The 24,298-nt window shown below is 52.5% G+C and overlaps 3 protein-coding genes across 3 annotated transcripts; 1 reads left to right on the forward strand and 2 right to left on the reverse strand.

The window, feature by feature from the left end:
* Window positions 1-7,744: 7,744 nt before the first annotated feature.
* Window positions 7,745-11,363, reverse strand: PG997_011329 (uncharacterized protein; the record flags this gene model as incomplete). The annotated part of the gene is made up of 6 exons (XM_066815644.1): window positions 7,745-8,671; window positions 9,091-9,729; window positions 9,793-10,355; window positions 10,438-10,913; window positions 11,126-11,298; window positions 11,358-11,363. The coding sequence occupies 6 exons, from the start codon at window positions 11,361-11,363 to the stop codon at window positions 7,745-7,747; spliced, it is 2,784 nt and encodes a 927-aa protein (XP_066664934.1).
* A 4,976-nt stretch (window positions 11,364-16,339) lies between these two features.
* Window positions 16,340-18,540, forward strand: PG997_011330 (Fusarisetin A cluster transcription factor fsa6; the record flags this gene model as incomplete). The annotated part of the gene is made up of 4 exons (XM_066815645.1): window positions 16,340-16,727; window positions 16,757-18,029; window positions 18,083-18,437; window positions 18,493-18,540. 4 exons carry the CDS (start codon window positions 16,340-16,342, stop codon window positions 18,538-18,540), a joined length of 2,064 nt encoding a protein of 687 aa, XP_066664935.1.
* Window positions 18,541-20,524: 1,984 nt separating this feature from the next.
* Window positions 20,525-23,158, reverse strand: PG997_011331 (uncharacterized protein; the record flags this gene model as incomplete). The annotated part of the gene is made up of 6 exons (XM_066815646.1): window positions 20,525-20,820; window positions 20,885-21,282; window positions 21,337-21,661; window positions 21,710-21,798; window positions 21,850-22,179; window positions 22,233-23,158. The coding sequence occupies 6 exons, from the start codon at window positions 23,156-23,158 to the stop codon at window positions 20,525-20,527; spliced, it is 2,364 nt and encodes a 787-aa protein (XP_066664936.1).
* Between the last annotated feature and the right edge of the window lie 1,140 nt (window positions 23,159-24,298).

Genomic DNA, 24,298 nt, shown 5'->3' on the forward strand with positions numbered 1-24,298 from the left:
TGCAGAGTACGTACATACACACACGTACATCGTAGATTAAAGAAACATTTGAGCATTCGAATGCTACAGTACCTCCATCCTTCAGAGCAATGTCAATCTCCGGTGTTACGGTAGCAGTGGATTGAAAAGGCTAGTCAAAAGGAAGTACAGTTCTGTGTGTATGTTAGGCCAAGAAAGAGTCGTCGCTTTAGTTCGTAGGCGCACGGCCAGGGCATTCTCGTCTTCTAATAGTCTTCGATCTTGCATTGCATGGGTAGGTATTCATTTCAGAATAGAAGTAGAGCATTTCAAACAAGGTGCGGAGGAGTTGGTGATGGAGCCGGGATCTGGCCGAGATAGAGGAAGCAACTACAACACAACCGGCCCTCATCAACCTTCTGAGGTTACATACAGGCAGTATACGCTAATAGCTTTTGCATGGATGTGTTGCTGTAGATAGCATACTTGCAGACAAACCGAAACAAACATCGACCGGAGACATGAGTTGCTGGGTTCAAGTGGTATTCTGGTTGGTTGGTTGGGATGGTATTCAACCATTTATCCCACCACTCAACGCGGCCTAATTTTAGAATGCCATACCCCAGACCGGGCGTACCTTGCTCAACTTGAACCAACATCATCATTATCATGTTCGGTATCGCACGCATAATCGTTTCGAGACGTACATCCATGCTCGACCATCGTGAGCTCTGCCGGTGACAGTTCGATCAACTCGATGCACGCAATACCCGTAGCCCGAAGCGCTTGTTACACACACACACACACACACACGCAGCGCGCATTATCAACCTAGATCTGCGGGACAAACAGACAGATCCCTCCATCCGTCCTTCCCTTCCTGCCGCTCCATCCACCTTGGGATGCCGTGCCCTAAAACTAACCGCCTCAGAACCTAGTGATCAATATTAAGCGGCATCGCTACACCCATTGGCTGCACCGAGCCAAGTACGCGGCCTATGACAGGGACAACCTGCACACCAGATGCGCCTACAGTCACTATCGAAAAAGAAGAACCTCCTCTCCCCTCCCCTCCCCAAGAGAGATACCGATTCTTAATTTAGAACTTCAACGCTTCGCTTCGCATCGCCAAGTTCGCATAGGGCGATGTGGTGTGGCTTCCGTGGCGCATCCCCCGTCTCAATGTGACTTACACAAGGCTCGCCTTCTGCTATTCGTCCACATGCAGTACATACTCGTAAGGCAGGTAGGTATCATGTCTGGCGGGCAAGCAGGCAGAAATACACCACATACAGGCACACCTGCGCTGCCCTGCAATGGTACCTTGACTAATGCTCCCATTGGTTGCCCACGTCATCGTCTATCGTCCCTGTACACATCTGCGCAAAGGGGAGGCGATACGGGCGTCAAAGCAACTCGACTCCAGAAGCGGGCGGCGTAAAAGTGACGACTAACAGTGACTTGGCCTCAACTAGTGCCGCCGCGGAACCGTGGCATCATGATCCATTGTCTGTCAGATGTCCTCTCCTCCACTCCACGTTTTGGAAATATTCCGATGTGCACTGCTTGATCTCGGCGCAGTGTACAATTTGGACTAGCGTGGCCGAGATTGATGAGGCAGAGTGCAACTGAAAGCGACTTTGTTCAGTCAGCGGGTGTGCCTATTGCGGCAAGGCCAGTAGTCGTTCCTTTACCGCCAGTCCGGATTCCCGTAAAGGCCACAGGCAGACTCGTCCATCAATGACACTCCGGGACGCTGGAATCAGACCACCACGGAAGGCCACAACAACAGGTGGGAAAAAGAGAACCCATGCATAATAACTGAGCAATGGCGTCATTGACGACTTGAAACACTTGCGATCGAAAGCACGATAATCGAATAGCGATGGTGGAGATCAGATAACGTATAAAATAGGAAGGCCCAGGTTCTTCTAAAGGCCTGCCTGGCTGGAGATGAGGCCGCTTTCAACGGTCACCCGCGGCCGGTACTCGTTGGCGTTGGTTCTGGGGGGTGTTAGATACGGTACGTTAGTAGGCGCGACTCAGGCTCTGGTTCGACCACCTTTTCCGACTCGGACAGTTTATGATGGGCGGGCTTGGCGGCCATTGGAGCAGGCTGGCTCGATCCTCGCAGGAAGACCATCAGTCCTTGCATGAAACCCACGTCGGCGACATGGGCCCCCTGCCGCCTGGCCCTGCTGGCCCTGCTGGCGCCGTTGTGCGGGCACTTTTCCGCTTCTATGGGAATTGATCAGCTTTGACGCCAACCAGCCAACTTGACATCGTCTAATAAAACCGGAGCCCACCCCTTGTCGCTTTACACAAGTATCTCCTCCCTCCCCCTCTCACCTGGCACTCGCACGGATGGCAACCCTGGCAGCCTGGGGGTACCGGCAGACTGGCCTGAGTGGCTCGTCCTCGGAACCCTCTTCAGTGCTCTGCGGGGCAGGCAGCGCTTGACACAACCGTTTGACCAGACTGACTTCCAATGAATGCTGTCTGTGTCTGGGTTTCCCAAGAAGAGTCGAGAGGTACATGCCGCACCAGCAGAAGAAGCGCGACTCACAACACTAGTGTAACGTTGAGCAAAGTAACTTAACCATCGCCAAGGGCTCTAGAGCTTGCGGAAATGTTGCTTGGCCAAAGGTACTTACTTCATTCAGCAGGTACTTTTTCCCTCTTGGGGTCATTTCCCGTCGTCAATCATGATTGCTCTCAGCCACTCGCACGCTACACCGACCGACCGCCATCCAGCTTTTTACGCGCACCTCGGAGTAACGCACCTCGGAATAAGATACACATTCAAAACAATACACCAGCCAACCCAATACGGTGCATTACTCCGTATATCAAACAGCAGACAGCCCTGAACGTTGGTGATCCTCGGAATACAAATGGCATGTTTTTCTTTTATGGTTTCTCGGAATCCTCCCGTCGAGCTTATTCCTCCGCTGCTTTCGAGTCCCGAAACGGTTTCTTTCTTGCGGCTTTCAGGACGGCGGCTGAATAGCCGAGAGACTACCTACCAAGTACCCGAGTGTGTGCGTTTCATTTCGCGTCAGCCGCTTACAGTCAGAACCACTCCGTAGGCAGCCAAGAAACACTTTCGTCACTTCTCAGCCTACTCGTTCAAGAAGGCCCTAGGTCACAATGATCCAGTTTGTCACTTCTTCTGGCTACCGCACCCGATCACAGATCACAAGCCAAACAATATCCGTCCCAGAATGGCCAAGTCGCTTCCCATCCATGGATTGCCTGTATATCAATAGAACAGGTAAATAACAAGAATATGAGACCAAGGAAACGGTTGGTCTTGTTGGTTCTCGAAATAGCGAGCTTCATTGAGGGGTGGCTAGGGTATAGTTCGTCCGGCATGTCCCTTTTGGGACAAAAGTGGCTGATCCGTCCCAAGAGCGTGGTTCAGTGTCCAAATTGTTTGCTGTTGGTCCTTGTGACGAGAAACAGGGTGTACTTAGTAGGTATTATTATTATTAGCCAAGCCGATTCCGGATGGTCGCACTGGGAAGCCGATGCGCCGAGCACGGCAAACAAGCCCTCCTTCGCCTCCCACGCCCTTCCATACGTATTGTCATGTCATTGCACATGACGAGACGACCGGAGTGGGCTGGGCAGGAGCGATGGGCGAAGGATGTCCTTCCCGCCAAGGTAATTTCAAGTCCAGACGGGCTGAATGGCCGTTGGCTTGCTCATATCGGCAACGCCCCTTCGAGGATTGCCAATCTTCTCATCTATATTGTACTGGGGCAATATCAACATCCAACAGCAAGCATGTGCACACCCGGAGTAATGGTAAGGCCTTGTAGGCAATAGTGTAAGAGGAACTACACGTAGCGATGTCATCAAAGATGGGGCAGCAGCCGAGGTAAAGGTCAAGGGTCGACGACAAGGAATGGGGGCAGTCAGACAATCCGCTAAGCCAGCATCGTCGCAATCCCATTGACAAGCATCATCAGTACTGGCTGGGACGAAGATGACAAGAACCGCGCTAAGAGTGGTCGCCGTCCTGAGATTCAACGGAATTAACGCGAACTGGCTCCTTCGGCTCGATAGCCACAAGCGAAGGATCAACTATCCAGGGGTCTGTCAATGCAGCTGGACGGCAAGACATGGGTACAGTCTCTGGGACGGACAGGACTGGACTGGGTGACCTGAGCCGACCGAATTTGCCCCCCAGTGCCCGACCATTCGCCCAGACCAACAATTTACCACCCGTTTGTTACCTGAGCCTCCGGTCAACAGAGCCTCAAGATCACCCCCAGCCAGACAGTCAGTCGACGTTTCTGAAACTGGCCACTTACCGCAACCAATTGATCAAGGGCGATTCTTTCTGGCCCAGACCTCTTTCGAGATCGTATCTAGCGGATACACCCGTAAGCGCTCATTCGAAAGAGGCTTCAGCATCAGACTTTGTCACCGCTCGGGCCTGTCCAATGACGAGCAGGCGTTCCTGGATAGCCGCCGTCCCATGACGGGGTTTAAGCGCCGCCGCCGCCCTTTTCTTAGCACCTGTGGCTCAACACTGACCTAACCTTCTAGAAGATTTCCTCCTTGGGCAACCGCTTATCGCCTATCCACCACTACCATTGCGAACGAAGCGCCCGTGGTTACCGGCTACCTGTGTCGGTCTACGTCGAGGGGCTATTTTCGTCACCGTTGCGAACGATGACTCGCATCTTGCCCCTGGGTTCCGTCGCCCTGGATCCGCCCGGGCTCGATCTACTGGTCAACGTCGACACGATCGTCATCATCAAAGGTCCGGGGTGGGACTGACTGACGATGCCGGAGAGCACATGAGCGCTACGGCTTCCACGCGCCCACATGCGAGGTTCCCGTCGCTCATTGCAGATACACAGTCCTCTCTTTGCATATTGCGAGAAGCGCTCTGGCCAGCCACAGCCCATGGCCCATGGTGTATACCCGTTCTAGAAGCGCCGCTGCTGCCTCCATGACACCTCATTGACCCGCCAGGTGCCCTCCTGCCTGCTGCCTTCCCAGCCTTTCGTTGAGATCTGTGGAAGCAGGCTAAGAAGCTATTCAGGGTCCTCCTGCATGCCCCGTCTGTGCTGGGCGCCTCCACGACGGCCATGTATCTGCGGGCGCCAATCTTTCTCTTCCCCCTCCCTCGCACTCGGCTTGAAGCTGTGCTGTTGGTGTCATGCATGTGTCCCTTGTCCTTATCATGCCGATGTAATTGGTGTACCTGAGCAAAAGAACCGCGAAGGTTAAAATCAACGTCAGGGGAGGTAGGGGAGGTCCAGTCACAGTCCAGTCTCGGTGTGCGTGCGTGCCTCGTCTCCTGCCCGACTATGGAGTACGTAGGCATCTAGATCCCCCTCCCTGGCCCTGTTTACCAGTGTTGGATGTAGGTGCATTTGAGTCGTCAGCCATACATCATCACGTATGTAACCAGAAGGGTCCTTCATAGGTAGGCAAAGTGATTATGTCCGTGATCTTGGGTCGTCGTTGGTTCAGGAACGCCTCTATTTTAAGCAAGCTTGCTACTATTTTTACAGCCGACATTGTAGCCTCATGATGCAAGCCGGGGCGGCTGCAGAAGTGTTTATTGAAACGTCAAGTCCTAAACTAAAATGAACCGCATGTCTCCTTTTCCACTTTGATTACAGTCATTTGCTTTTCCCACTTTCTTTTGTTTATTTGTAGTGTCTTTTTCCACATAATGTTCTTTCTTTAGCTCACCGACATGTCTCTAAGCGCTGCCGCTGCTGTTCGGGCTTCCTTTCATCCCTACCTACGATCTCTGGGCGCGTCATCATCCATACCTCCTCAACTTTCCCTACATACCGTCTGACATGGTTGGAAATATACAACGCGTTGCTTCCCTACCCTAACCCGTCCCCGCTGTCCAGGATCTTCCACACCCTTTTTCGTTGTGTCCCTTCCTTCATTTCTTTCCGCCGGGTTCTCTCACTGGGCGCCGGGTGTTATTTGCCAGCAGCCTTGCATCAGGAGCGGAAAGCCGGGCGTTTACGGGGTGCGGAGTCGGCGCTCGTTTCGTCACAATTCAATACCACCTTTTGACGGCTTTTTTCCCTTATTCTCTTTTCCCTTACGACCTGCTTACGCACTCCTTGCTCTTCCTATCAGAGCCCTTGCATCTGACGTGTGCGTGCCCGGCAGTTGCTGCGCTTCGGTTTCATGTTACGCAAAACGGCCTGGCATGATTACGATGATGATGTTGCTGTTGTTCCCTCAAGTACCTGTCCGTTGATCAATGTACTTACCTAGCTTTCTTCCTATTTGCCCCTCTCCATAATGAATCCTTCCACCTAGGTACTGCTCGCTTGACGTCGTTTCCCCCTTCCGCGCTACCCCACATTCCCTCCCTCCCTTCCCCCAGCTTCCGGGGATTATGTGCGCCCTTTGCGCGGGAATGGTGGTGGTGATGTGCTGCTATTGGGCGACCAGATCCTCCGAAAGGGAAAACCCACGAAAACGAGAGACGCAGCCGAGATGGACGGATGTGAGATTTTAGAGTTATTCGGGCATTAGTTCACCATCCGCTTTAGGGAATTTTGGGGGATCCCGCATGCTGCTGCCCCTTGCCCACCCCTCCCTCCCCTTCTCTCTCCCTAGCCAGCCAGCCCGGCGATTCTATCGGCGCTTCGCTTTGCCCAGGTTTCCACCTACATACACCACCACACCACACACCGCATTAAACCAGATCCCCAGCTAGATCATTGGCTGGGACCAGGGGGTTCGCTGACTCGTCGCCACACATGCATGCACACGCACTCCCTCTCTAGGCGCAAACGCAAGGCAGTTGGGTTTGGCCTGCCGAGGCTCTTTGCCGAGGGACGGCGTCTCCGGCGCCGATCGTTTGTCGCCTACCCGCCTGCCCTGCGCTCAGGCTTACTTGCATGGACAGGTACGAGAAGGAACATGAGGGGGAGGTCAAGGGCGGGAAAAGGAAGGCGAGGCTCGGCGATCTCGCCGCAAGTGGCTAGTGAGTCATCATCATCATCACGGTGTTCAAGGTACCGGGCTTCTTCTACAATCCGAGAGGTCTGGGCGGTGGTGGTATATCAGCTGACATGGCTGCTACGGGATTGAGTATTCAACCCAAGGAGATTATGGTACTCTCCATAGCTAGAAGGGCTGGTTTACTAACATTGCACAGGTTCTGAGACCATACCATGTGAATGGCATCATACACGAATTAGATACAGTTGTGGTGGTTAGCAAGGTATGTGGTGTAGAAACGGATCGAGATGTAATTTTCATAGTATCTAATGTCTACCAATCTCGCATCTCCATCTCCTTTTATTTAGAGGGGGGGGTCTTTTTCTTTCTTTTTTTCAGTTTCTCCTTTTTTCTTCCGCTTTTGGGTTCCTTAAGATAGGGCATAGGGCACAGCACGAGCTGATGAAGGATCGACAGCTCTTAGCAAGAGATAGAACGGAAGAATGAGCCGTCGACCATTGCAGGCTACGACTGAACTGCTGATATGACTTCTGTGTATCCCCCTGAAATGAAATCAAGTCGCAAGAAAGGCCTCATTTCCCCTCAAATTGAGCATCCAGGCGCCGAAGTTGAATTTCCCATGACAGTATCGTAGGCCACGGTATGCTTCCGTTGCTGTCTCTTTTTTTTTTTGATGTCCCTGTTGATTCCTTTCCCTCCTCGTTGCGACGAAATCGATGGTGAAAAGCGCAGACGCAAACTGATGCCAACAAGTCGTCGTCAGAACAGATGTCCATGCCGTAGTAACACGCAGCTCTCCTGGGTAGCATAGTGACATTGCGGATTAATGTCCACCACAGAGATGGGCCATGATACCATTGTCAATTGCATCGAGGATGTCGCCGTACCATAGCTCAACAGGTTGCTGGGGCAGGTACTCGCCGAAGTCAGACAGGCAGAGTCCTACCATGGTACGGGGGTTCTGCGTGTGGACTTCGACACCGCAAACGTCGTGCGTCACTTTCAATTCGCCTCCCTGCTCCCGGGTGCTCAAGATGTCGAGGCGTACAGCATCCTTGGTCGACGGGACGGGGCCACTGCAGCCGAGATTGACGAGGATGGAGATGCGCGGCTGGAATCCTCGGTCCGTCATGGCGACCTTTAGCTTCTCGACGTCGGCAGGGTCATACCAGCCAAACTGGACCCAGCAAGCGGGGATGAGACCCGCCGCTGGATGAATGAACCAGATGGTGCCGTCGGGCTCGAATACGGACATGGTTCGGACGCCGCGTCTCGAGATGTTGGTCTGAGATCGGAATCTGGTGTCCTCGAACTTGGTGTTGGCGAAGGGGACAATGGATCCGCTGTGCGGAAGGGAAGCTATAATGGCATCCTTGAGACGGGTGCAAACCGCTTGAGTGATGTGATGGACCGATGAACGATGGACAAACGCCGGCTTGGACAGGTAGATGGCCAGGTAACCCAGAAATGGGAAGTAGTCCCAGGCGTGGGCGCCATCTTCTAACAGGGATAGATGGCGAGTTCTCAGAGCATTGAACTCCTCCGGTCTCAGGGTGAACTCGTGGTAGTTGGGGAACTCGCCTGTTGAGTCTCCTGCCTCCAGAGCGCGGGTGTATCTGTGAAGGAGTCGGACGACAGTCTGGGCTCGGGGTGAGAGGTCGGGCAGTGCCGGGGTGGTCGCGTCGCCAATCCAAATAGACGATGAGCCATTGCCTGCGACAGGCTGAGCGCCTGACGGGTTGTGAGCCATCTTCACGGTGAGTTGTATTCCTTATGAAGGAAGGAGTTGAGTTGGTAAAAGTGTGCGAAGTGAGGTTTGGTGAGGTCTTTAATGGTTCTGTGGGATGGGAAGATTATGGGTAGGTGCCTGTTTCTAACACGCTGCAATAATGGAACTGAATTCTTTTTGTGATTAAATGAAGTTGGGCTAGCTGTTCTTTCGCCCAGACCTCGTAGGCGACATTTTACCTCCGTTCCTTTCACCTCTCCTTCACCTCCCTCGACTTGGCTGGGCGTATTTTGGTGAGTCGAGTTCGATTCCCAGCACCAGTGTCTGATGAGTTCGGTTTTCAACCAGCAGATTGCCTAGCCTAACTTGAGCAGTAACTACCAAGCCCGTTTGAGTTTCCTCGCCCCTAATCCATTCTGTTGCAATGTGACATGGATTACCTTGGCCATCTCCTCCATATCCTTGACCTCTCGAAGTGACCCGTCTTCCCTCGCACACTTCTCCTGGGCGCTCCACTCTTCGAGCCCCTGGAATACCAACGGCCACATCGATGACTTCCATAGAGGCTGTCCACGATGTTGACATCTGCTGACCACCACCGTGGCAGAGAAGAGTACTGCACCCGAGAGCACGAAGGCGAGAGGGGGAATTAGCCAGAGCCACTCGATGTGGATTATTGCCTCTTGGTGCCAGGTGGTTCCCTCGGCCGAGATGGCACCTGGCCCCGAGCGAATAGCATTCGTCATGCTTTCCGTTATATTGACCACAACCTCTGAAACATTCGTACCATATTCTAACATGGAGCCGATCGAGAAGGCTGTGTCCAAAGCATTTCTTCTGAATGTGAACATCCCTCCCATGAAAGCAGATATGCTTGCGTGGTCCTGGTTAACAATCTCGAAGGTATCGTTTTGCAAAGGCCACAATGTATTGGTGGCAGCTCTTTCTTTACCATCAACCCGAGGTTTTAGATAGTATGTTATTTTCGTACTCGACAATCCATAATCATTTTGGTATAAATCTGGATTTGGATGGAGAAGTATTTCTGACACGTTATAAGGCTTTAGAACTCCATTCATCTATAAACATATTAGAAATCCTCAAATTTGAAGGTTAAGTGGTCAGGGTAAAGATCGACTTACGATTTCAACGTCTTCAAACGTCTTGGCGCACCAGCTCACTGCACACTCGGTTGCCGTCCATCTGCCTGTCGCTTGATCACTTGTTGGTTTCTTTCCCCCATCATATGTATAATTGAAGTCGATAATATCATTGAACTGAACAATAGCCAAACTGATAATCTTTTCCGTTACTCTCTGGTTCACAGAATTGGGCATGTAATCGAGAGTAGCATTACCGGCTACCGCGACCATGCCAACAGAGTAGTGGGGAACACGGGTTTCAACAGTGACTGGCAGTACAAGCCCTCCCGGTGTAGTGAACGTAGCATTGCGATAACCATGGTTATTGAAAGTATCGCATGCCTCCAAGACAGACGAGTTTCCTATGGTTCCCATAACTTGATACGGGCAGTCATTTACGATTTGTGTTTTGTCCGAGACATCCTCGCAAGTGCTGCACATGGAAAGTGAAGTGAATTCGGGCCAAGTACAGTTACCTGACGGGCATGTGAATTGAAAATTGGATCCAAGATCGAAGACGCCATTGAGGAAGGCTCCTTGTAGTTTGTTGCCAACAATAGAGGCTACATTTTACTTAGTGGCAAACTCTCGAAAGTGAAGTTCTCTATCATACTGTGTATATGTGTGATATCATGGGCCACTTACGTTCAAACTCTTTGGTGGGATCGAGTTCAGCCTTGAAAGGGTCGCCTGTATCGAAACCAGACGAAACGAAGATGGAAGCGCCGGCCTGCTGCTCGCCCACCCTCTCTGTCCGGATAACCACTGTTTGCTGGGCGAAAGACCCCAAGATCATGGCCCCCAGGGTAAGGAGTGCTCCTGCCGTTGCCAACAGCGGCCACGATGTGACCTTCGAAGGACTCAGGAACAGCAGCGCTCCCCAGGGTCCCTTGCTGGCATTGTCGAACGCTGACAAAACGTCCAGGCGGCGTTCTCTTGTCGCAAAGTAGTGCCACTTAATCTGGCTGATGCACTCGCCGATCGGAAGCAACATGGCCGCTTTGGATACTGTGATGAGGATGGAGAAGAGAGCGTTGATGCTGATAGGGGACGCCCATTCAGCAAGGGGCGTCTTGTCCGTTCTAGCAGCAATAATGAAAATAGCCACCATACACCCGAGACTGAGTAACACAGCAAGTATTTCCCATAACCATCAATTGTGAATTCGACCGCGCGCTTCTGGCTTGGATTCAGGCTTATGTAGGAGGTCTTTCTTCGAGGTATTGTTGTAGCCCTCATGAACCACTGGATTGGTCTCAGCCCCTAAATGGTGGGTATTGCTATCCAGGGCCCGGTAACGAGGTTCGAATGATGTGGATGCTCTGTGAACTACCATACTGCATTAGATGAATCGGGAGCTGTCGTACTATGAAGAGAAGGAATGTGAAGAGACGGGTTTGAGAGAAGAGGGAGGGCTGAACCAGCCTCGACAGATTCGAGCTTTGAATACACCAAAACACTCTTAAATATCCAAAGCACCCAGAGAGGCTGGAACGGCACACATAACTGCTTAGTCAGGGTTGTTCGCCAATCAGATTTCCCGTTCATAACGTAGATAGGCTTACATACATTGTAGACCAGGTACAGGAGGGGCGCAAGGCAAACTGCAAAGGGGGAGGGGGCTAGTTGCAGAGATACAGAACTGGTCAGAACAACTACGAAATAATTCGAAAGGCTGTTACTCATGTTAGGCATGCATCAAACCTCGCAGTTGCGAAGAATGTATGTTTAGCCGACGTAGGATAGTGGCTGATGTCTTGCATAATAGCTGTGCTTGACCACTACAAGAACGTAGCATTTCCGGTTCCCAGCTGGCACTGCCTCTTAGGGCGGCAGTTTATCTGCAGTAGAATTGCTCGCGACAAGGAGTTTATCATGACATCGCTGATGTAACATTCAACAGAGGAACAAATCAGCCTCTATTGTATGGTACCTACCGAGGTGAACCATTTGATGACTGGATACCCTTGCAATTGCTCACGATTTTCTCGAACATGAATGCGAAGATTGTCAAAGCGGATGAATGTTCTCATCGTATTCATCATCTGGCGGCTGGTGGGAATGTAGCTTCACGTAGACCTCACGTGAACCTCAAAGGCAAGACCAATGTGGGCGTAGAAGACGGCAACTCCATGTCGAGGGACTCGATGCAGCTACTGGCTTACTGCTACATGCTTCTAAATCATCTGATAAAACGTACGCAGCACTGTGGTAGGTCACGGCCAAGCATTTTGAGATCTGGATAGGAGAGACGTGTACCGAGACGGCCAGTCAAGTAGGCTTGGCAACATTGCCCTCACTAACATGGCATCATGGAAAGCCAATGTGGACTGGATATGACAACTAGGGACTGGCTGATGAGAAGTGTTATTTCTTTCTACCCATGAATTAAGTGTGTACATTAATTACTACAGAAGCACATGAGTTGGAGGGGAGCATCATATCATGGTGGACGACGACGAGGAGTTCAAGTGGGCAAAAATAAAAAAGAGGAAAAAATGTCAAAAAGCTCAACCCAACAACCGCCGATCCCCCCGGCTGGGGCTCGAACGGTCGACCTGGGCCTACGAAAAACCCGCCGTGTCCGGTTCACGGTGCCCGGGGAGAGGGCGTCCCCCTGCACCCGAGCCCGGGTTTTTCATCTTCCACACGCCCTACCACTCGGCCAAAGGGGCCCGTAGGTCCCATGGCCAAGCTAAGGGCGTGCTTCAGTAAAAGAGAGAGCTGTAATTAGGCCTTATGACCTGCAGCTCACCTTTCCATATCTCTCCCTCCCCCTCCCCCTCCTACTTAAGCTTTCAGGCCACCATGGCAGCTAGGTACCTACCTAGGTAGGCAACAGGCAAGCACAGTGACCAGACACAGAACCTCGATTGTTTGGCATCGGCAATAGTTACCTCGAGGTACGTCTTTCTTTCTCTTGGATATCGTTTTTGGTGTCGTCCACGGCCGCGCTGAACTCGGGATGTGAACAAAATTTGCCCACCCCTCACACCACACGTTGCAAGGTAAATTCGAACCCAACTCGGTGGCCTGTCGCTTTACCAATCTGGAGAGAATTGATATTGACCACCCTGAACAATTCCCTTGGCTCCTCTGGGCTTTATATCCACTGACTGGCGCTTGACCTTGAAGCATATTCCGTCATAGGGTACGTGCAAGGCAGATGGATATTTCTCAGAACAGCAACCATGAGGGCAACTTGGTCGTAGCGGCGTAGGATGCAGATATAGCTGCTAGCGTGCTGGCATATTGTTGCTGTCCAGGAGTCGGCAGCAGGGAAGAAGTCGACGAAGGCGTTGATAGGAACGCAGCCTTCATTTTGCCGGGGTATCCATGGCAGCACCTCCTTTCAGGGTATCAATGCTAACATAGAGCAGCAGGTCTCGGGCCATGCAACCGTTTCGCAATTACGGACAAGGGCGGAAAACTCGACCGCCCCTCCTCCGTTGTGGCTCGTCACCGGCCTCGACGATGACCGTCTCATCACTTGGATCCTGAAAACGGAGGCCCCGCAGCATGTGACGCCGAGGCTGCTGGTGTAGAGAAGAACCCGCGACGCGGCACCCAGTCGATATACCAAGGCATCTTCGTCGAGCAAGAACACTGAGCATGAATGACAGCAATCATCTCGCCATGTGTGGGGCAACTTCTTGGGCGACCTTCCGGTTCCTTCGTACACCATTTTCATGAGTGAGAAGCATCACGCTCGTCCCTCAGTATGGCGAAGATGCCCACAAACTGCAACTGCCCCTTCATAGACAGGAGGCTGAGTTTGGCCCAACTGATATGATGCAGCCGGCCTCATGGTTCCTGCGATGCTTGGCGTGGGGTCTTTGAAGTATGAGCCGGAGGTGCTGAGTGTGTTTGAAAAGGGGATTGATGCCGACTGCTGGCGGGTGAGATGGAGATGCGCTCGCTCTCGTCCTCGCTACCCACCAGAGGGTTGTTGGTCTGGATAATGGGTGTCTTAGTCATTGACTTAGTGATGGCTGTGTTCTCAACCATCTTTGTCCGTGGGACGGACTGGATGTGGTTTGGACCTTGACCTAGAAGCTGAGAGAATCAAAGTCTAGACCCTTCTATAGGGCAGACTCGATCTTCTCCCCATGGCTGGAACTCTCTTCCTGTATGGCACTGCATGTCCGCCCGAACCTTGAGTTCTGTTGCCGATTTCTCTTTCGCTCTACTCAACCGTCAGCCAATCGGATTTTTTTTCTCTCGCGAAACGGCCACTTACTTCGAAGGTCATCAAAACGGGCATCATTGACAATTAATCTCTCTACAGAGATTGGAATTGGAAGCGATGAAGAGCTCAAGAGAAACCAGAGACATTCGTCGACACCTTCACTCACATTTGGCAAGACCACCGCCCCTCACTCACGCATTGGGTTTTGATGAGGAGAGTCAAATGGGAACTCTGTCTGGCCGGACCGTCTCTGAGTTGTGAAAGCCCGCTGCTGAGTAATGGCAGTTATACTTACTGGTTATTCCATGGCCAATTCGAGCCCCCTCGCTCTCGGTAGAGTAACCACTAAGTCGGCAGCACCTTATGCGACCTTTATATCTGCCTGCCGCCCCACTTGTCTCCCGACCTGCATTGTGTGAGCGACTTTTATCTGGCTGCCTGCAGGGACTTGGAAGAAGGCATCACGCCCAGTCCCAACAGATTGGGTGCCATCATGCAAGGGTTCTCGTTCCGAGCCTGTATGTAAGCAGAGGCAGCGGGGGTATATGGGCGTCTGGGTCTGGGTGTCTGGGTGTCTGCGTGGCAGTCGGACTTAACAAGGGCTTAGTCTCGCCTGTGTCCGAAGATTCCAGCCTCCATCCCACACCTAGTCGCTAGTAGGACGACGCTACACACACAAACACTCTAGCAGGCATTGCGTGCCGTGCTCCTGGTGGACCGATTTGCTGGGCATTGCCACGGTTGTCTTGCAACGTTGGGCTCATTGAGATATATCTGAGAAGAGGGGACGAGGCCAACAGACTTTGAACTTTGCCGTGATCAGCAGTGGCAGGCTTGGCGAACACCCTATGGAAGCCCATCCAAATTGGCATAATCAGGCGATTGATTGGTTGGGGGCAAAGACCCCCATGCCGACGAGGACCGATCTTATCTCCCGTAGGACTTAGAGCCGAGAGCCCGAGACCATGTCTGTTACGAAATGAGGGGCAAAAAGTGACCTGGTTTTTACAGCAAGCGGTGGTTCGTTTCTCGACCACCGCATCGGAACGATAGGTCACGCTCTCCAGCCAAGAAAACGAGGTGGGCTGGCCTTGGGCCTTAGACAGACTGGGCTACATGCCATGCTGTGTGGGATCCCCTCCGATTCAGCACCCTGCCATTGATCCATCTAGAGTCCGAGAGAGGAAAAAACGAGAGCTTTTGATTTGTCCAAGAAAACCCCCAAGTTGCGTCTCTACTCTACATACCAAGCCATGCTTACTTATTGTGAAGTCAGTATGTACCCTGGCAGTCAATAAGGGAATCCAAGCCAAGATCAGGAGGAGCTCGGTACTTGGGCAGGTGGGTGTACATTCTGCCCAGGATGTAGCCTTAGTCGAAAAAAGCCCCCATTCTCAAAACGGGAGCTGCGGAGTTTGGACGACCCATTTTCTCCGGATACGCGGATATTCCAACGAGGAAGCGAAAGGAAAGGCGACCGAAAAAGCACCACCGACCATGGACTGATTAATTGCTTGATTTGAACGATTAACGGGGAACGGAACGCTTTCCACGCGCACACACTCACACACTCACGCTCACACACATACACACACACACACACACACCCATGCACAACGCTGGGAAGAGGGCGAGTAGGAAGTGACCCCCATGAACCCAGCCGTCTGTCTGCCAAATCCATCCATTGATTCCCGTCACCTCGCTCAGCCTGGAGCCTTGTCACTGCTGCAAGTACCTTACCTACTTACTCAGTCGACCTCACATTTGTCATTTCCTTCCTTCGAGTTCATATCTCCGAAAAGTAGTCGATGTTTTGCCATCGGCTCCCGGCTTCAAGCAGCTGTTTCTTTCCTCGTCCTAACCTAACCCATCTCACCACGCGACAGCCATAGCTCAACTTGTCTGGCCTTAATTGAGCCCGACTGTCGCTTCGCTGTTAATATCGCGCTCCCGCCGGACTTTGGCTTTGATCCAACTTGGCCTGAGCTCACACCACACCACACGCATACACACACACACTCACTCATGTCCAGTCCTAGTGTGTGGGCTACATACAGACGGCATGACACACATGCTTCCAACGGGAGGACTTTAAAATAAAAAATTCGCCGTTTTTTGGAGGTTATCCCCGAGTCCGGACCATGGACCGTCCATCCTACCAGACCAGCGTCTTCCGCGCACAACCCACCGAAGGCATGCAGCGGAAGATCCAGAAGCGCAACAGACCGCCAGTTAGCTGCTTGCTGTGTCGCACCCGAAAGGCAAGGCCGTCTCACTGCTGCTGTTGGAGCATCTCCTCCCTCGCCGTCGCCCCTCGCTAATCTCCGCCCATTAGGTGAAATGTGACCGTCAGCAACCATGCGAAAGATGCGTCAAGAGTGGGGAGGCCGCTTTCTGCGAGTATGCCCCCGGGCCGCCCGCAAGCCCAAGGGCAATGAGTCCCGGCCCCAGGTCGACTCCCGCCCCAAGCAGGATACCATGTCACGTCCCCTCCTGCAGGTCCGCCTGCAGAAGCTGGAGGACATGGTGAACGGCCTGGTGCAAAACGCCGGGAGCCAAGACGGAAGCATCGCCAGCGTCGCATCTAGCTCCGATCCACGGAGCGAGGTGGAAATGCGCTCTGACTTTAGCACCCCTCCGAGCACGGTAACCACCGCCGTCACGTCCAACAGTGGAGCACCCTACGGCCATACCCAGCCCGAGAACGGTTACGTCGGCGCAACCCACTGGTCGGCCATCCTCGAGAGTATCCATGACATCCGGGAATTGTTGAAGCTGAACCCTCGGAAGAAGACTCGAGCCCTTCGCCGCCGCCCCAATCATCATCATCCCACCAAACGCGCGAGATGGACGTGGTGTACGGCACTCAAGTTCGTCTTACTGTAGACGAAGCCTTCGCCCGGTTGCCACCCAAGCACAAGACAGACCAGCTTGTCTTTGGTTACTTCCAATCCAGGTTCCATGCCGCCCCGTACATCCACACCTCCAAATTTCAAAGGGAATACGACGTGTTCTGGCGAGATCCCTCGTCTGCCAGCTTGCTATGGCTCAGCATCCTGGCTTCCATTCTCAATGTGGCTGCCACCGTTTCAATGGGGAAAGGCGAGGATGTGAGCAAGGACTGCGAGGCAGCCCACCCCGACAAGTTAGCCGCACTTGCAGTCGACTGTCTAATCGCCGGCGACTACCTCGCCGCGAAACCTTACTCTGTAGAGGCCTTGCTGCTATCGAATTATACTGAATTCCAACGAAGAAAGGACTGCGACTCAAGCTTATGGTCCAAGTTCGGCTTACTTGTACGTCTCGCCCAGCGGATGGGTTACCATAGGGACCCAAAATACCTGCCAAGTATCACACCCTTTGAAGGAGAGATTCGCCGGCGTGCATGGTTCTTCATCGAGGTGTTCGACTGTATGTTTTCATTCCAACTAGGTATGCCTCCGATTGTCCGCGAAGATGAATGCGACACCGAAGCTCCAGGCAATCGGTTCGATCTGGACTTCGACGAGCACACGACGGTCTTGCCGCCTCCCCGACCTCCAACTGAAGCAACATCAACGCTTTATTTATGCTACAAGTCCATACTCTGCCGCTTGCAGCGTCGCGTCATCCGATTCGCCTTGTCGATCCAGCCACCGCCACCGTACGAAGAAGTGGTGAACCTGGACAGTGAAATACACTCATTCCACGAGCAGCTTCCCGCCACGCTGAGAATCCGGCCTGTGCGCTCCTACAGCTTTGCAGACTCGTGCTTCGACATTGTTCACAGGCTGATGGTTGAGTTGATGTATCTGAAAACTCTTTGCGTCTTGCATCGAACCTTTCTCACGCGCGACCACAAGGACAATCCTAGATATGCCATGTCTAGAAGTACCGCCATTGATTCGGCATTGCGGATCCTCGATCTCCATGCAGAATATGACGAAGAAAGCCGACCGGGTGGCAGGTTATATCAAGACAGGTACATGTTTTCCGGACAGACACTACACGACTTCTTGATAGCGTCTATGGTCCTCTGCTTGGACCTGACAGAGAGTATCTCGACTGAGTAAGTTGCCACTACCTTTTATTAAACCTACACGATGCTGACTCTAGTGAAAGTCCGGCAGAGCGGTCAAGGAAACTGAAAGCGCTGGGTACTTCGTATAAGATATGGTCAGCTAGGAAGCACCTTTCCCCAGATGCCGCGCACGCCACTAGAGTCGTTGGAGCTATTCTGCGCAGGGTTTCGATGCAGGAACAGCCTACGCGACCCCCTGTGCAACCTCCTCCGCAGCCTGAAGTAAGGGATGGCTCGCTTGCCAGTCTTCTCAACAACGACACACAAGAGACGCCGCCGCCGCCGCCACCACCCATGGACCAGTCCCAGCTCATACATGCGATGGACTTTTCTCTCGACTTTATGGATACCATACCCTTGGACAATGTGCTGAACGACCCGTCACAATACGATTGGGTAAGCTCTGCCGAATTCACAACTGTTTCTTGTAGTGTTTGCTGACTCGCAACAGAACATGATTGACCATTATCTCCTCGTTGACCGACCAACATCTCGGTGATTTCATTAAGATAATGAAATATTTTAAGGATTAGAGTTGCGGCGTCACTTCTTGATCCTACAAAACGAACCCATCCACAGAAAAAAAGCACTGGGGATGAAAAATACCGTAGCGACACTATGAACTTTTGAGCGCGACATTTGTCACTTAACCTGCGGGACACCCTGAGTTCTGTTAAGGAGTATTCATGACGTTTTCTATATCTCAGTGGCTGATGCTTACTTCTTAGCGGACGCCTGCACCATTTTGTTTTCATGTTACGCCCCGTTATGAAAACCGCCTACGTGTGAAAAAATTCCCCAAAGTTGTTGCGGAGCAGAGATTCTATGGCGAGTGTCATTTCAAGCCTGGGGCTTGTGTCCTCTCGTGGATTTTACTTGTTTATTTATATATTTAGATACCACCACATGTAGCGAACAAAAAAAGCAATCAAGTTGGAATGGCTTGCCACATTGTTTACTTTTCTGTGGGTGACTTTTTCTCGGTTCATGTCAAGATTGTCTACGATGCTCGTGATACCCTGTACATCCTCTCGCCTGGGTAGCGTAAAATACTGTTTGCTTTCCAGTGGCATGTATCTTTTGTGATTATGTGGACATGTGCATTATCCTTGCCCGCACTATAACATAAACAGAGCATTCTCAGCGTATATAGGGCTACAACTGCGAGGAATGCGACCTGCCGCTCTCAAGTCTTAGTGTTCCGGGGCATACAGTAGGACAACAGGCGAGTACTCACCACACAATGCGAGGCGCTGACGTCCGACTGCCTCGACTTGATAGTGCCCCAGACGAAAACCACGAAGCCGGCCAGCCGCTGTGTACAGCCCCCGTTCCAGCAGGCTGGCCGCCGTCTGCCAAAGCAAGCAAGATTTGGTGCCGGCTCGGTCCGTGTTGGATTAACAGTGAGGGCACAATATTGATAGGCGAAAGATGTTTATACTGTTAGCAGATTCGTGACCAGGCTGAAAACCTGCGAGTTGAGCTGAACGTCCGTTTCTACCCCCTCCATTGGCCGACTGGACATCATTTTCGTAGTTTGATGGTTTTGAGAATGTATATACTCGTATCGTCGCGTGCGTTTATAGCGGCCTACCGTTCGAGCACGAAGAGGATATAGAAGGCGATAGGAAAACAAAGCCGGGGACCGGTCGACCCCCAAAGCCCAACCTTGAAATGCCACTGGCGCCATTAAGAATACCGCGACTGCCTGTACGAGACTGGACCAAGATGGGAAAGGATTCGAAGATAAGGAAGAAGAGCAAGCTGGCTCAGTACCTCGTTGGTTGGCATAGAGAATCACCAGATTGGTTGCCTTCATCACTTTAGGACTAAGTAGCTATCCGCACTCCCCAGGTCCAGCATTGCTCATAGCACAGCGACTGCATTGCTTTATCGCACTACTCATCACCCACATTATGCTTAAAGAATGGTTTAGATTATTATCTATACAGCCGGAACACTCTGAGGCCATCCATCAACTAGAGCTCTCCTTTTCTTTTCCTTCTTCTCCTTCTCTTCTATCTAGTACTGCCGAAATCATCGCCGCGAAAGCACAGTGCAAAGTTGCCCATCCTCCAGCTGGGGGGGAATAGAAGATCATGAGAAAAGATGTATTCATTAATCCTTCCATCCCTTGCGCCGGCTATGGTGACTAGCTTTCTTTGCCAATGGAATAATGGTAGGTTTCCACTTGTAGGCTTTTCCAAACGGGAAAGTCCAGATCCGCGCTCGCAATTCTTTATATGCTGTCCCTTGCCTGAACCCCTGTTGCACATGGTGCGATGCCCAGCCGCCATCACGTCTATGCTGAGGCCCACAAAGCCAGCCAGAGTAAAATCAATATGCCCCTATCAATTCTCGCCTCGAACGCCCATACGATGAATGCCCCTGAGAAAGGATTGCCCATGTACGCCATCCATGTCGCAAATGTAAACACATTTGTTTTGCCACTACCCACTCATTCAACGGACGCGGGCCCTGTTCTACGAGGTTCCGGTCGGTGGTTTCTGTGGCAGAGTGGCCGGGTTGCCGTAGTTGGGCAACGTGGAGTAGCCGGCTTGGTGGTTATGGCCGCTCATAGGCTGGGGTAGTCCCATGTTCTTGTGCTGCATAGGATGGCCCATTTGCTGTGGCATGTGAGGCATATGAGCAGCCGGATGCTGTTGCATATGCTGAGGTGGAGTCGCGTGGGGGTGGTAAGCCGGCAGCGAGTTGCTGGAACTCTGACGGCTCATGCAATAGCGGTGCGCCACCCATATAGGGCTGGGTGGCTGGGGAGCTGTACCCGTTGTAGTTCATGTGTGGCGAACCAATCTGGGGACTGCCATGTGGAGCGCCCATACTGTAGGGTGCCATAGGTGGCTGCACGTGGTTCATCCCGTTGCTCGGGACGAACGACTGCGTTTTGGGGTTGAAAGCGTGGCGGTTATAGCTGCCCGGAATCGGATGCTGGCTTTTCGGGTCATGTGGATTGACATTAACAGGCAACTGACCGAAAGCATAGGGTATCCCAACGGGGCCGACATTGCTTTGGGATTGGGGACCCCTAGTTGCTGGTTGCTGGTAAGGCGATGGGACGGGGGATGAAGCAGGCGGGTAAGCAGGCTGTTGCTGCCAGGCTGGCTGGGCAGGCGTGGGTTGCATCGGTGAGCCATACCCAGGCATAGACCCGTTGCTCGGCGGGTAACGCTGCTGTGACGGCTGAGGGGGTTGAGGCGGATACTGCTGGCAGGTTAGCAAACTATTTTCACTTCAAAGCGGTCCAGGGAGACTTGCTGTCGGCATTGGTCCATACGGAGGATATCCGCTCATAGGACCTTGGGGCATCATTTGCGGATACGCGGGGCCTGCCTGAGGGTAACCTTGTGGCATGGGGGCCTGGTATAGTTGCTGCATCTGACCGTTGTACGGCATGTTTCCAACTGCAACATACTGTCCAGTCTGGGCCCAGCTTGGCTGGTGAGGGTTGGTTCCATAATAGGGTGTGTACTGAGATCGGGAATCGAAGCTCTCAGAATCGTCGCGTCGTTGCTTCCCCGTCTTACCACGCCTTCCCAAGTTGGACTTTTCCTTGCCTGAGACAGAACTGGCCCGGGACATGCCATTCGCATCCTCGGTTTCTGGGTCTAGTTAGCTAGACCTTGTACAGGGTCCAGACGAGAACTTACCAGGTGTAGACTCACCAGTCTTCTCCGAATTGCCAAAAATACGCTCTCGTGCTTTGTTGTAAGCCTCCTCGCGCTGCTCTCGAGTGAGCCTACATATGTTAGTCAGACGAAGCAGAATAAGGGGGAGCAGAAGAACCTACTTATAGTTGATGCCCTGGTTTTTCTTCTCACCATCACTGCCCACTTCAGAAGTGCCTTTCGAGGGGCTGTTACTTGCGTTCCCGGAATCCTCGCCACGGCGCATGATCTTCTTGGGCAACAGCACTGGCGGCGTGCTGCTGTTGTTAGTTTCGGCAGCGGTACCGACGATACTTGCCAGTGACGGTGGGACCCTGCAAAAGGGTGTTCTATAAATACGCACAGCGCCCTGTACCGCTTCGAATGAATGGGTCATATGGTAATAATCCGCCAGTTTGTGTGTAAGCATACGGCAGAACGAGTTGTTTGGTGGCAGATCCATGTAGGGCTCCCTAGGCAAGAATATTAACCACATGTTTCAATAATCTGCGGGTTCATGACTTACTTTGAAGACTGGACGAAGTTAATTACGTCCTGTTCCAAGCGAAGCAAGAACAGGCGATCCTTGGGTGATGCCATGGCCTCAAGCAGTTTCTCGTCCGGGTTTTGGGCGTACATCGAGTTAAACGCATCGGGGTTTTGTGAAACATTGGCCAAGATTTGCTGCTTCTCAGCAGGGGGCGGAATCCCCGACGAGTTACTTTGGGGAGTCGCAACGCCCTGCTCTACAACCACCTCGGGGAGCAGTTGAATGATCCGCTTCTCCGGCATATCTCCAAGCCGCAGGCGGTGCACGCGTGCGATCTCGGATCCCATCCTCGAGGCGGTCATCTGCGAGCCCCGGACCGAGAAGGCCTCGTCGTCTTCGGCCGCCTTCACACTAGCGCTGTCGTCTGGACGAAGCGACTCCTTCTCGTCCAGGGCAAACGTGGTACCAGAGGTAATACTCTTCCCGTCGAGACTGGGCGCTTTAGTACCGATCTCTGAGTTCGAATCAGCCCTGTTTGACACCTCGTCGGATACGGCTGTGGTACTATCAACTTTGCTATGAGAATCGCCTGGGGCGAGATTCGACGAGCCGTTGACGACAAGGCTAGGTGTAGATGCTGGATTGACAGCTTTGGAGGATACGTTGAGATCATTCATGTTTTGCGTGACCTTGACAGTTGCGTCGGTCGACTTTCGCTCGTCCCGGGAGTCTTTCTGGGCAGCCTCAGGGGTACCATGGTGCATCGCTGACTTGGCGACCACGGTAGGGCTGACCGCTTTTGGTGCCGTTGCGGCAGGGTTCTTGGCAGCACCGGCAGGCACCGCAACTCGCTGTGCTGTAGATGGAGGCATGTTTTCCTTAGCACCAGACGCTGCCACCTGGTACCGCGTTAGCCTTGGGGGACCAGCGACATAGACAGCTGATGTGCGATAGGGCAACATAGCGTAGAGCAGCAGAGCAAGAGCTTACCTTAGCAAAAGAGAGCTTCTCTGTTCCAGCCGTCGCCATCTGCGCAATGATATTGATGAGCAACTAACTGCTCTGTTGCAGATCAGACTTGGTAGTCTGTAAATACTACTTTTTCGAGTAAATGGGTGGAAATATTGGGCTACCGCCGAATCCTCGATTAGGACTGCGACAACGAATACGACGTCAAAAAGGCAGCTGCTGGTTCCTGGGGTGCGCACCAAACGGCAGCTTGTAAGACACAATACAGTATCGACAACAACTCAGGAAAGGAAATGGATCGAAGAGGCCCTCGGGAGAGACAGAATACAGTTGCTCATTGTCGTAATGGGTATCTTGAGTCGTATGCAGTCGTGTGTCGTCGTGAGAAGCCTGATGCGGAGGCAAGGGCCTGATGGTGGGCGGTATCGACCGAATCTGTGCCGGAGTCGGTGGGTGACTGGTCAAGCTACCAGGAGGAAGAGGCCAAAAGACTGCACTTGTGCACAGTGGCGGATCGAAATAGGGTGCGGGACGTGACGTCTCGTTCGGGTTGAGAGGATCGCTAGGTGTATTGGAGATAGGTGCGGTGTGGTGCAGGCTCTCGGAGTCGCAAACAAGTCGCAAGTAGGTGCAGTCTGGATACGGCACAATTTGCTGCTGAGGGTGATGCGCCGGGAAAGTTAGTTCAAGTGCGGAGGTCGGTAAATTGGTAATCAGGTAAGACACTGGCGCCTACCCGGGGTTTAATAAGAACCCCAAGACGAAGAGACTGGCAGCCAGGGCGAGGTTGATTTATGAAGAAGAAGCCCGGATTGAGTTTGGGAGATGGTGGACGAACAGGCAGTATGTGACGAAGATGGAGGGAGTGGGAGATGTTCCAACTTTGGACGTCGAGCAAGCAAGTACTTGAGCTTTTACGGTTACCAGTAAGGTTACAGAGGTGTACATGTAGGTAGGTCAGTAGCCAAGTAGCTCGGGGGTAGGTGGTCACTGGTGGCCCTGGTGGGTGGGTAGGCAAGGAAGTAGGCAAGTAGGCTGGCTGGCTCAATCAATCAGTCCATTTGAGTGGGAAGGCTGAGGTTAAGGTTTCCAGCAGTACTTTTCCCAGCAGAACCGTAACCAACCTGCGCACT

This window comes from Apiospora hydei (assembly GCF_038363865.1).
Source record: "Apiospora hydei strain CBS 114990 chromosome Unknown utg000008l_segment0_segment0, whole genome shotgun sequence".
In the NCBI taxonomy this organism is placed as follows: Eukaryota; Fungi; Ascomycota; class Sordariomycetes; order Amphisphaeriales; family Apiosporaceae; genus Apiospora; species Apiospora hydei.